This window comes from Echinops telfairi, unplaced genomic scaffold (genome assembly GCF_000313985.2).
Source record: "Echinops telfairi isolate 266 unplaced genomic scaffold, ASM31398v2 ScPeMD7_60;HRSCAF=208, whole genome shotgun sequence".
NCBI classification, from domain to species: Eukaryota; Metazoa; Chordata; class Mammalia; order Afrosoricida; family Tenrecidae; genus Echinops; species Echinops telfairi.
The window spans coordinates 29,817,865-29,831,684 of NW_022103958.1; the positions used below are offsets into that span (position 1 = coordinate 29,817,865).

At 44.8% G+C, this 13,820-nt stretch overlaps 1 protein-coding gene across 1 annotated transcript in view; it reads right to left on the reverse strand.

The window, feature by feature from the left end:
• Positions 1–10,377, reverse strand: part of SLC17A6 (solute carrier family 17 member 6) — a 51,065-nt gene extending 40,688 nt beyond the window's left edge. The window contains exons 1-3 of the mRNA XM_004711606.2: positions 9,991–10,377; positions 7,108–7,360; positions 5,455–5,573 (exon numbers count right to left, since the gene is read on the reverse strand). Coding sequence (XP_004711663.1) covers positions 5,455–5,573; positions 7,108–7,360; positions 9,991–10,076 — 458 coding nt within the window. The 5' untranslated portion in view covers positions 10,077–10,377. The remainder of the gene's footprint in view (positions 1–5,454; positions 5,574–7,107; positions 7,361–9,990) is intronic.
• Between the last annotated feature and the right edge of the window lie 3,443 nt (positions 10,378–13,820).

Genomic DNA, 13,820 nt, shown 5'->3' on the forward strand with positions numbered 1-13,820 from the left:
ACATAGTATCAGGCCGAGATGCTAACTTTCAGTGTAGCAGTATTTGTGGTGATAGACTAGTGGACACCTGAGGTCTATTCTCCATCTTTTTGTGACCTTGGGCACATAATCATCTCCCTATCTTTTTCTCATCTGTAAAATAGGAGGGCTTCATTAGATGAGCCCTGTCCTATCCACAAAAATATGGATCCTTTGTGTTATAGAGAGTTCACCAAGAGCTACAACTACATGTGACAGCCTCAGCCCTTTGTTCAAATAAAGACACTGCTATTATTAAGAAAGGTCATGTACCAAATTCAAGAAATACTTGGTCAGGCAAAATAGTATACCAGGAACTGACCACTCTTTAAAAGAAATATAGGGATACTGAGAAATAATCTGAAACATTCCACAAAGAAGTATAAGCCCAGCTTAAATGGGCATTTCTAAATACATTTCTAGTATTGGGCTGGCAATCACAGGTTGCATGCAGTGAATTGTTAGCAACATCGAGAATTCTGGATATACATATATGTATATATATATATATATGAATCATTTTTTAAAGTCTTCAGGTCAGTTTTGTAACATTTTCCATGAAAAATCATCTGAGTTGCAAATAATACATATGGCAAATTAATTTTAAAGGATAGCAATGTGACAGGGGAGGAAGCATTTTTTATGCAATGGCAGCAGTCTACTTACATTTGACATACTTAAGATAGAATTCAACTAAAGTAATGCTGAAGAGTTACAGGCCATATATATTTTCAATTTAAGATCTTATCCATAATAAATGATAAAAGCTAGCAGTAACCTACTGCCAGGCACTTTAAAGCATTTTCCATATTGTATCATATTTAGTTGTCATATCATCATGTTAGGTAGCTACCTTTACTAGTCCCCTTTTACATAATTATAAACTGAGGCTCAGGGAGATGACATAAGGTTTTGTATAATTCAGCTTTTGAGTAGCACACTCAGGAGTCTGACCCAGGCAGTTTGGCACCAGCATAACCACTCTGCCATATTGCTTGTTAAAAGCCAAAAACACTGTGCTCTAGGTAGACATTTGACAGACAGACATCGGCCAGGTACTCTTCAAATATTAGGGGCATGGCAGTGGATAGAAAAAAATATATATGGGCAAAACTTCCAGCCCTCATTAGATTGAAAATTTCTTGGAGAAAGGCAGATAATAAGCAAGCCAATAAGGAAGTACACTATTGATAAAGGAACTAGTGATAGGTTCTATGCAAGAAATTAAAGCAGGGCTGCAAATCAGAAGGACAGAAGAGGGGAGCATTTTCAATCGGATATTCCCATTGACCTGAAGGCAGGAATAGTTCTGTGACTGCAGGTTTATGATTCAAAGCCCTTAGTATTGACCACATTTTGTTGAACACGCCTGACCTTATTTGTTCATGTGCCCTTTGCAAATGGTCTGTTGTTTATTTCCATTAGGCATTTGCCCATTCGTCACAGTTCTTTCAATTCAGGATAAAAATATTTCTTAGCAGTTTTATTTTAAAGTGTCTCCTAGCCATCCTATCCCCTGTATTATGAAAGGAAAAATTGGTTTGTCTCTACCACCTTTGTGTTATCATATTGAATATGTTTTCATCTGAAACATCACAGAACTTGTGACAGCATGTTGATTTCCTATCCTAAGGTTCTTCGTGGAAGGAAGGAACTACTCCTGGCCACAGTGTGCAAGTGCTCTTTTTAAAAGGTCAAAGGATAGGGGGATGGGATGGAAATGATGCAATGGCTCTCCTTTGGGAAAAAATTCATGTCCTCCCTTGGTCCCCTAGCTCCTCCTGCCATGAGCAGGAAAACAAGAATACTTAGATTGGGGCCAGCAAAAAGGATTGAGAATTTGTATTGTGACCAAGAGTGAGGCTATTTTTTGCTTAATCAATAAGACAGAGAAGTCAAATCATCCTACTTGTTTTTCATTCAGAAATTTTCCAGGAGGTGTAACCAGGAGCCCTTCTCCCTGGAGAAGCAGTCTCCATGCTCTCAGTTCCTCTACACCAGTTCTGCACACAACGATGATTCCTGGGCAAACATTTTAACTTCTTAGCTTCTTTAACCCCTGAGGGGAGGGACTCAGTCCCCAATGCTCCACTCAAGGGAAATCTTGTTCTACTATTAGATGATCAATAGGGAGAAACACGTTTGAATACAAGGCTTGAAATACTATGCTTATAAGTTAAAAACAATGTTCTTGCTGTGTTGCGTATGATGTTTTTGGAAAACTACCACAATAAAATAGGAAATATACCACTTTCAAGCTAATTCTGGAAAATGCTCAAATTTTAGGTTAAAAATAAATACATTAAGATAAAATTCTGAGTAGTTTTTCTAGGGTTATCACAGAATTCACCTCCATGGTAATGATAATGTCTGTGGATAACTGTTTTAAGATTGGTACAGCCCTTTCACATACATTTACTATGTAATCCTTTTATAGCCACAAACGCAAATGTGATGCAGAATTTTAAAATCTGTGTTGAGCTATGTTTGTAATATATTATTGTGTGGAAAAACAAATATGCTAAAATACTAAGATACAATAAAGCTATGCTCAATAATTTTCAATGTTCATAAAATGTCACTTCATTTTCTTAAATCATGGAAAACAAAAGATATGGGAACATATTAATATTTCTTTTGAATACCAATTTAAAGTTAAGGTGCATTTGAATACAAGAAATAACTCTAAAACCAGGTTTTCCTTGGAGGGAAATCTATTAAATAATTAGAACCTTAGTATCAGTGTTTTCATTACTAAGCTCAACACAAATTATAGCAATAAGCTTATCTTTTTTTTTTAACTAGGAAAACCTGTTTATTGAGCACCCCCTGTTAGACTGAAGGAAAGCGTGGGCACCCACTGTGTTTTCCCCTGGCAGGAAAATGTTAGCATTTTAGCATTTGGCAAGCTGAAGGTTTTGACTGTGACTGAATCAGAGCTTTGAAACCACTCTTCTTGATTCAGGGCTCAAGATGTGAAACAAGGACAAACTGGAACTTGTAAAATGTGGGTAGAGCAGAATGCTAAATGGAATGGGCAAGAGAACAGGGCCACACTCAGGTAGAAACATAATCTTCCCCTCAGAAAACAAGGGCAACAATGTATTGCATAGCCACCCAATCTCTTGACTGGCAGAGTCTGATATGACAGTGTCCTACTCAAAAGTGGTGGGAGAGTGCACTACTTGGAATACGTGTCTGCTCTTCACAGTCTGGGGAAGAATTCAGTCTCCTTCATCAGGCTGATGAAAGTGCTCACTATTCCTCTGCTTCTGGGTCTTCTGTTACAGAGCTTCAACCCACGTATATTTCTCCCCCAGTCTGGTTATCATTCTGCTTCACCAGATTCTAGTATCACTGCGCCAGCCAAGGCCGAACTGGTTCAGCCATTCTATTTTCATGTCATATCATCTTGGGTTCCCTGTGTCATTTGTTTGTTTGTTCTTGTGAGTGAAGTTTCCCCCCTGAAGTACAGTTGTTTTATAGGTGTAAGTTTGGGTTATCCTCACATAGATTTATTTGCTTTAGAAAATCATTTTCTCCGGAAGTAGGGACAGGGATGAGATTCAAGACACTCTGCATTAGGTATTTGAAAAACAAAAAAGTAGCCTGCTCCTCATTATCAAAAACATGTAAGAATGTTTCTTTAGATGTTTAATATAATTTTTTTTGCTTTACCCACCCACAAAACTGTCTTCTCCACATCATAAGTAATCCTCATTCAATCCCATTATTATTATTATTATTATTATTATATCCCATCCCTTGCTGAGGCTCAGTGGCCACCACCTCTGTTGTAAGAGCAATACTCAAAGTCACAGTTCTCCAGAATCCACTGCATTCTCTCTTGACTTCTTGACAGGCTCTCCAAATATCCCCTCCCTAATAATAATATTTCGGTGCACCAGACCAAAGCTAAGATATTTTCAATCACCTTCCATACCTGCAAATTCTGGGCAGTGCCTAAGAAAGACAGAAGAAATGATGCCTTCGACTTATAGTGGTGAGGAATAGTAGATGAATGGTCTCTCAGAAGGACAAATCTGTCTTGGAAGACGTACAGCTGGAATGCGCTTTAGAATGGAGGCTGCCAGGGATCACATGCTTTCCTGTGGTTTGGAAGGAAGAAGTCCCTGGAGAAGGACATCACACTTGGGGCAGGGCAAGGAGAGGGAGAGTGGCAAGGACATGAGATTGTCAGTGGCTACAATGGGCTCACAGGCAGCAACTGTGTTGAGGTTGGCTCCGGACGCCCTTCGTGTAAACGGTGTTGTACACAGAATTCCTATGAGTAGGAATTAATAGCAGGCCTCCTAACAACAACACAATTACAAAAGCTAAAATAAACGGAATTTCCAAAAATCCCTCCCCAGGCCTTGGAAATGACTCAGGAGACACCATTTGTGTTTCTAATGAAGGGTGCTGGAGGTGACAAAAGCCTCTGTCTGTCTGGACCCTGGGGCATTTCACAGAGGTGGGGAAGAGTCCGGTGAAACAGGCAGAGATGTGCCCCTGACCAGAGAGGTGTCTGGTTCTAGTCCTCCCTGGAAAACCGGAAGCACTTTGAGGGGTGAAGTCACAGGCTCAAGGTTGGAATAAAGGCGGGAATTCAGCATTAAGGGCCCTGTGGGGGTGGGGTGGGGCAGGGGGTAGGATGTATATTTGTCTTATTTTTGACTTAATAAGCAGTCCGTTTTGTCCATCAAAATATGAGCATTGAATAAAACGAAGTTGACCTTCACCTACCGGTGGCCAGGCTGTACTCCCTGCTTCTTAGAACTCCTACCCCCCGCAGTGCTGATCCAGTCTCTCCTGGGTCCAGAGCGGGGGATACAGGTGGTGCCGGCACTAGGACCTAGGCTGCAGCCAGGCAAAAGATACCAAGGCCACAGCACCTCCCTTACTGGTGCCCTGGCTCATTAGCAGGTGGAATCACCCCGGAGGCGCCCGAGATCCCGCCAGCTTCAGTAGGAACCAATCCTGCCACCCTGGGCGCCCAGTTCGCCGGGGGCTGGCTGTGGACCACGGCGGCGCAGAGGTCAGCGTCCCTGGGAGCCTCAGCGTCCGGGAGAGCAGAGCAGGAGCTGCCCCTCATCTCTTTTTGGGCTAGGTTTTTGGGTGCTCCCTGTCATCGTCTCCCCCAACCCCGCCCCCCGCCCCGCGCACCCACGCCTCTTTCTGCTTCAGTTCCCTGGAGTCCCCAGTGTGCATCGACCGTTTCACGGAAAGCATGGGCCACCGCCGAGATTCCACAACTTGCACCCTGTGTGGCATAACCCAAATTCTTTCGGGAAGAAGGCGCCGGTGTTCTCAGCTCTGGGAGGGTGGAGATGACTAGGAGACCGCACTCCAGAACCCTCTTGCCATAGAATTCTCATCCCGCCCCACCTCCGCTGCCCCCGGGAGGGTCTGAACCTGGCCCAGACCCTAAGTTACCTGTTGGCCGCCAGCCGAGAAGCGATGTAACCACCTGGAATCTGGGTGATGATGTAGCCCCAAAAGAAGGAGCCGTGGATCATCCCCACGGTTTCTGGGTCCCAGTTGAATTTGGCTTTCTAGGAGGGGAAGGCACAAAAAGGCGGAGGGCGAGAAAGTCAGTGCTTGGGAAGGACACATGCTCGCTCATCAAGCCCTCCGCCCATCCCCCCTCCACCCTTGGAGCTGGGGCATTCCCAGTATCCACGAAGTGGATTGAATTTTGTTTCTTAAGAAAACGAATCTATATCCTCTTAGAAAGAAGAAATGCCTCTTTTTACTGGAAAATGGTGCTCATGAACGAAATATTTTGTAATTAATTTTTGGGACCACCAGCCAGACTTCTGCTTGGTGCCACTGTGAAGACTTACTGGTAGCTGAGACCAGAGTGTGGAATCCGCAGAAATCTGTCATCCCCGATTTCAGAAGGACCCAACCCCCACCTAGGCATTTGGATTCCCCAAGCCAACCAGTGATTTCCTGATCAGGCAGGGAGTGACAAACTGGACCCAGGACCCTTTAATCCACGCTGGACCTGAGAGGGTGCAGACACCTGGAAGCATGCAGAATGGAATCCAAAGCCCCTTGTCTAAAACCCAGGAAAGGGACACCTAGGGAAAGGGGGTGGGGGCTGAGAGTGCAGCTAGGGTGTCCTTGCAACTGGAGTGGGGGGCGGGGGAGGGGGGAGTGTGAGCGGCCATTGAGTGAGACAGGGGGAAGGAGCTGGGATCCATTCTGTGGGAAACAAGTGCCAGCTCAGGAATAGGTCCCTCACTCTGACCCTGACCCAAATATTCATCTTCAAATTGAACTGGGGCAAAATGCCCACCTCAGGGACTGAAGAGGTGCCAGGACCTGGGGATACTTTCCATCTTGTCGAAAACAATTTTGAAACTAAACGTAATTCGAAGTCTTCAACCTCCCTAGGGCCCAATGATGCCTGCAATCTTTTTGGGACCATCCCTAGCAAGCTTGTCTCCACCTGTTTTATGGTCATGTGGGTCCCTAAACTGAGAGTGGAGCCCTTGGGCTTCTGTGACCTTGACCGGACTACTCTCCCTTCCTAGGCCTCACCCTTCTCCCTGCACCTCCAGGTTACTGGGGCTGGATTCCCCCTGCTGGGGGACTCTCCAGCTTGGCTTGTAGTACTTCTCTGCCCACTAAACAGATGTTTTTGTAAAGGTCTCTTGGGTAGAAAGCTGGCCTGTGCACAGTTGATTGGATTTCTGTTTTCATGTTTTTAAACATGTTTGGCTAGGAATTGGAGGAGGTAAGGAAAAAACAATTTAAGGAAAATATAATTTAGCAGACGTTATTAGGCATCAATGCCATGGCCTGCTAGTGGTGATGAAGTCTGCAGTTCATAACAATCGAATGACCTGGACCCTCTGCAGTTCTCTCCTGTGCCAGCGACAAAAGGAGGGCGCCCCAGTACAGCCTCCAGGAGCAAAGGGGGAGGTGGCCATCACCTCGAAGTGAATCCAGGCATTACCCTGCTAAATAAGCACTGGGGCAGCACCCAGGCCTTCCTTTGCCTTGCCTTGGGGAAGACTGGGTTGACATCGCTTTCTGGGGCCCAATGGCGGGCCAGGAGCGATCTGGGGAGCTGCGCACCTCCTTGATGACTTTGCCCCCGCGGTGGATGGTGCTGTTGTTGACCATGTCCACGATGGCCACGCCCAGATTGCAGCGGATGCCAAAGGAAATGCAGAAGCCCAGGCCGCTCATGATGGCGATGATGTAGCGCCGCGGCAGGCCGAAGCAAGTGCAGTCGCACAGTGGCGCCTTCTTCTCGGGCGCCTCCAGGGCCTTCCCATCCTCGGTCAGCTCGATGGTCTCCCCAGGGTCTCGCTTCTTCTCCAGCACCCTGTGTGGCACAGCGGGGTGGAGGCAAGGACACCATGGGTCAGGCACCCAGTGCTAGCCCCCTTCTGCGCCCACCCCACCCCCTCCCCGCCGCCGCCCCCAGTCGTCAAGGGTCCGCTGGTGGAGGGCACTCTGCTTTGGGGAGATTAGGGTGGGGGTCATTACTTGGTTTTAAGACCCTCCAGGCCCGGTGGCATTTTGTCTATTCCCCTCCCCTCCGCGGACTCAAACCAGCCCAGCCCCACCCAGCAGAGCAGTGCCTTGATTTACAAACACTTGACCCTACCCTAGGGGCTACTTTCCTGGGGATGGGGGTGGGTGGGCAGGCTGGGGAGTCTGTAGTGAGTGCCGGAAAAACTGCGCAAAGGCCTCCAGCCAGGACCAGTGGAGAGGTCAACTCGCAGGACAGCAGGTGTGGTGGGCTCCCCAGCCAGGGGCGTGCTGCCCCTCGGAGGGCGGACCTAGCCCCGCCTGTCGCCCGAGGCCCGCGGGTTCCTTTTTCCGCAGGTAGAAGCTTCCCAGGTTGTCGCTGGTCGCTGGTATCCCGCCTCCTAGCTGAGCGTGGGCCCCTGGGGAGAAGGCCTCCGCCCGCGCCCGCGCCGGGAAGGTCGCGAAGGTGCTCTGTGCACCACACCCCTCCCCCTCCTCCAGGCCCAGGTGCCAGGTCCAAGCTGGCTCTCCTTACACATCTTACTGTTAAAAAGGATTTTTATTTTTTAACTCGAGTTTGAAACAAAGGCCTCCACAACATATGGCCGACACCTAAGCTTCCGACTGCTGGAACATGAATAATTAATTATTCCCTCTCTGGCGTCATTACCCTCTCCGCTACAAACACGGAGAAATGCCGGGCCAACTTCCAAAGTCATAAACTGCCACTCTGAGATTTGCAACTCTCAACCCACGGTCCACGTTGCGGTGAGAGATCTCAATAGACGTTCTTTTTAAAAATTCGCATTGTATTTTAGAGGCTTTCCATTCCTTTGGGCCGCCGTCGCCCTCGGGGGAAAGGAGAGGAGGAGCGAGTGATGGAATGGTTTCATGTAAAGGTCATAGTGGTCTTCCAGTTCACAGTCTACCCCTGAAATTTCTATTTAAAAACAATATGAGAGGCAACATCTCTGTGGATACCTAGAAATGCTATTCTCTGGATTTAAACAAAGGAACTTTCCGTTTATAATTTTCAGGTATTCCCAACCATATTATTTTTTTTATATGTGCTTATTTAAATGATCTGTGCACACAGTTGTTTAAACACACACACACACACACACACACACACACACACAAAAGGAAATATTTAGATCAACTTCAAGAATGTAGAGTTCGGGATATGAGGTCAGGCAATTTCCGGCAACGGAAAAAGAATATCTGAATTTTGAATTTTCCAAATTACCTACTGGAAAATAGTTTAGGAAGATATTTGAGGGTAGTTTCATTCTTATTCCTAAATCCCAACTCCAATGTTAGAAAATGGCATTTATTTTGGGAGAGAAAAAAATGAACGAATGTGACTGTCCCCCTTTTTCTTTGACATTGGTTTCACATGCGCAGACACGCAAAGCTGAGCTGCACACCTGGAGGCAGTCGGCTGCGAAAGAACAGTCCCTCGGGGCAGCTTAGGGGACTGCAGGGCCTTTGCGGAATCCACTGCCGCATAGGAGCATGCTCTCTCCTACCCAAAGCCCACCCAGACCAAAGAGGTCTGAAAACGGAAAGGCGCTATGGTCAACTCTTTGCATTCCATACACATTTCAAGGCTTCAATTTTCCAAATGTGGCAATTAATGCCCCCTTGGAATCCACCTGTCCTTTTGTCTCTGTCCTCTCTTTGTGATTTTGTACAGTTTCAAGAAAAAGTGTCTTCATGCAACATACTTGAAAGCTTTTAAAGTTGATACCTTTATAGCACATGCGTACTGTGGCTGCCACAAGATAAACGAGATTTTGAATTGTTGGTTTTTGCCACCTCTCTGGGAAGTTCAAACCTATTTCGGTGGTTATTCTTGTTACCACACGGTAGCATTTTCCATGTAACCAAACCTGGCTGTGGGAGAGGACAAACCATTCTAATACAAACACATTGTGTCAGGTTCAGAGACAGGCACTGCTTCAAGTATCAATTATTGATATATTTTGATTCCCCTGCCCTTAGGGTGGAAGGAAGCTTCCACTGGGGGATTCTCTATTCATGGTCTTTCTTAAAGCTGGGATTACAAAAAAAAAATTTTTTTTTTTGCCATTACTCTTTGGATTCTTAATTTCTGGAGACTCTTTTTGTCTTTTCATTTATCAAAATCCAAGGAATTTAACCCTGGGTAGTAAAAAGAAGGGTTTCTTAACCAGGCATTGGCCATTTCTCAATTTTAAAGCATCCCAGGGTGGAAATGGCTAAGAATCTGCAGGTACCACAACAAAAAATTCACACATGCACACAGCAGACAGGTTCATTTAGTGCAACATTCTTGAATTAATAAACAGGTTTCCAGAGCAGCCCGCCTCAGCAATGAGCGACAAAAGATTGTCTGATCATATTACAATCTCGCTAAGCAACCAAGGTTTTCCAGAACCAGCTCTGCGGATATTTTTCACGCGGAGCCCGGGGCAGGCACGGTTTTTCTTTCTCACTTACCTGTAGATCTGGCCGAGGGATTTCCCAGCAAAATTCTTTAGCCCCTCTTTTCCCGGGGTCAAAATCCTTTGTTTTACCGACTCCATTCTGGTAAGGACTGGTGTGGGCTGCAGCCAGATTTAAGTAGTTTTCACTCTGAAAAGCTAGGGGTTTGCATGTTGTCTTAATCGCTTAAGGTGGTTGGTGGCTTGTTCTTCTCAGCGAACTGGTACCGGCGTGCCTCCAGGAGAGTGCGAGCGAGAGAGGGGAGGGAGAGTGAGAAGGGAACAAGAATACGAGAGCGGAGAGCTGCCTGCAACCCACGGGTTTCCTAATAGGAGAGTTGGTAGACACAATCAGAAAGTCTCATTGGAAGGGGAGGATCCGGTGGCAAAGGGCGCGCGCAGTGCCATGGTATTTGGGCGGGTGCAGACAAGTCCTTGTCCTGGAAATCAATCCCCTGTAAGGAAAAAAAAAAAAAAGTAAATTTCTACTTTTGAAGAGCTTATTGCTGTCAGAATTTTCTGGCTTTGAAAAGGAGTGGACGGAAATATCACAAGAACCTGGGGTACGGGCAGAGTCGCCAGAAGAGCACTTTTAAAATGGTGTTTGTGCTGTAAGGAGCCAGAGCACTCCCAAAACTCATGGGAGCGTGTCGGGTCCCAGGTGACCCAAGCTGCTGTCAGTTGCTCCTCTCTGGCCACGCTCTGCTTCCCGGTGGCGCACCTCTGCTCTGCAGTAGGGTCGAATTAAGATGGAGAAAGCTTGCTGCTCTTTGAGAACGTGAGTAAATAACAGATACACTGATTTTAGCAACCACCGCCAACGTTTTTTGTTGTAGTTTTGTTTTGTTTTTCCCCCAGCGCGCTGACCGAGCTCTTCTGGGAGGGTCTCGGCAAAATGGTTCAGCACCAAGGACAGAAGTGAGTTTCAGGAAAAGGCGGAAGGATGCTTCAGCTTGTCGGCTGCCAACTTTCTAGGGGAATTGGGAGAATTGCCCTGACCAAGGGACACTCGAGGACTCTTCAAGAATGGATGCTATGGAAACCAAGTGGCAAGATGTCATCATTTCTAGAGTTTGCCGGGAGAATGGTGCATTTGACGCGACAAAGGAAGAAGGCTTCATTAAAAATTGAGAAGTGACTTCTTCTCTCCCTGCATGCTGTCTCCAGCTCTGACCACGTTGCGGGGGAAGGAAGACCACAGTGTATTTTACTTCTGTTTACCTCGGTCTTCGAGAACACCAGGATCTCCCTTGCATATACAACGATTGAATTGTGAGAAAATGCATAATATGGCTCAGGTGTTTTATTTTAACCCCAGATATAAAAGAAGGGGAAGGGGAGGATAAGAGACAGACAGCCAGCCAGGAAAGGAAGGAGGCAGGGAGGGAGGGAGGGAGGGAGGGAGGGAGGGAGAGAGAGAGAGAGAGAAAGAGAGAGAAACGTTAGGATAAATTTCTTCCAAATGTTCATTTTTTCCACTCAACAGTACACTGTGGAAATATCAATATAATGATAAAATTTATGTCTATGCTTGTCCTTATCAACAAATTGTCATTTTTCTGAAAATTTGCATTGACTATATTTTCAAAATTTTAGTTTAAAGGAATGAAGGGCTGATAGGTTTCTTTCCACCATTTTTCCTTACTGCAAAGTCTTAGATAAGTGTCTACTTCAGGCATTTGGTTCCATAGATATAACTACAGCATCAATGGATCTATTTCATTAAGCAAAGAAGAAAACCGTGCCAGCTTGCTATTATTAACAGATTTCACATGAATCACAAACATTTTAGGTGTAATCCAGCAAATGCTAATAAAACAGATTGGCCTTGAACCACATTTTCAAGGTCAAACCCCTTTAGGTTTCCTTGAAACCAATAAGGGGAGGAGATTTTACTTCAGGGTCCTGGAACCGAATTTCAGAAGTGTGAATCTAAGCACAGAATCACTCACGAATGATCCCCGAATCGGCTGAATGAAACAAGGAATAAGCTGACTGGAAAGCTTAAGGAAATCATTCAAAGGAGCTAAAACAATCTGCCTTTATTAAATGTTATTAAATTGGATTGTCCTCAAATCATATTCCATGTTGGATGATGATAAAGAAGACACGGGTGATGTCTTTCTCTGATTTTGATAAATATATATTAAAATGTATATCACCAGTAAAAAGAGGACTAGATTTGTTTAAACATTGGAATGGCTCCACACAGCATCTGCTCACAAAAGGGATCACTTCTGAGAAAAGACTCTCCTTGCACACATAACATTCAAGCTGATTAGACCCTGATTCTTCTATGTGTTTTCCAAAGGACATAGTGTTCCATTCATTTCATTTAACACACTTAGAGATATCCATGACTTTAGAGATTCTGGAAAGCTATTTTCAAAAGCAGTAAATCCGGTAATAAATAACTGTGAAGCAATGATAGTGGTGATATATTAGTGATTCTGGTAAGCACTCCTGCTTATATTTCATCCCTAATGACTAGAGATCTAAACCATCAGGATTCCTGATTGCTAAATCTGCAATATCATGCCGTACTTGAGGAACACCCAGCAGTATAAATGGAACACAGAGCACTGTATCTAGAGTAAAACAGGTGCATTAATCTTTATTGCTATAAATGTCATTTGGCTCCACTATATTCTGTTGATAACAGATCAAGTGAGTGCCTGAGTCAGGATAGGAGCTCTGGTGGTATAGTGGGTTATGTGTTAGGCTGCTAACCAAACTGTTAGCAGTTTGAAACCAGCAGCCCCTCCATGGGAGAATAATGAGGCAAAGCACTCCCATAGAGAATGACAGTCTCAGAACCCCCTGTCGTGCAGGGTCACTATGAGTCAGAATTGACTCGGTATCAGTGAGTAAATCAAATGTTGATGCTTAATTATTCATTCTAAGTATATTCATCAAACATCAAGAATGTCACCAAGTTCTATAAATGCATGCTTAAAAATCGTACAAGCTACTTGGAAAATAGACACATAAATACAATTAGAAATGCTTATGGGTGAAATCAAACAACTTAAATAACCCAACCTGGGAGGAAGAGGATTTTTAGGAAATGATGTGTCCTATATGGTCTTAATAATTTAAAAGAAACTTAGCCCAATATAGATAATTCCAGCCCAAAAGGAATTGGGTTAGAAGCATCCTAACCAGAGGGAACATTTACAGCAAAGTCATTTAACAAGGAGAACAAAGGTTTATGTGGAAAATTACAAGAATTGTTACAAGGTCACTTGATGTTGAAGAATACCTTAAACTAACAGCTACTCCTGAATGTAAAACCTACACAAACCCATTGCTATCCAGTTCTTTCCAACTAAGAGCGACCGATAATGACCTTTCCAATAAAAGTAGAACAGAGTGGAACTTTTCTTTGGGTTTCCAAGGTAAATTTTTATGGGAGCAGAAACCACCATCCCCCTCCCCCCCAGCTACTGGTGGAGTTGAACTACTGACCTTGTAGTCAGCAGCTTTCCAAGACACCCACTATGCTACCAAGGCTCCCTAATACAGAAGACCGACACTCAGACAATCATACCCCAATGAAAACATTGGTCAAGCTACTGTTTTTGATCCACAGTTAATCAGGTTTATTTTTATACAAAGAAATACTAGTAGAAGTGCCTATGGTATTATTCTAGGGATTTAAGGACATCTTCCCTTTTCTGGGCAACATTTCTTATTCAAAATTATCTTTCATCCGATTTTAACAGTGGCTAAAGTTGCATCCTGTCAGTTTATCATACTGACATAACTTCATTGCTACCTTGTGTACGGTTATGATACTGGAAGCTATGCCAACTCACAACTCCCCCAGTTGGACAGCAGCCCCCC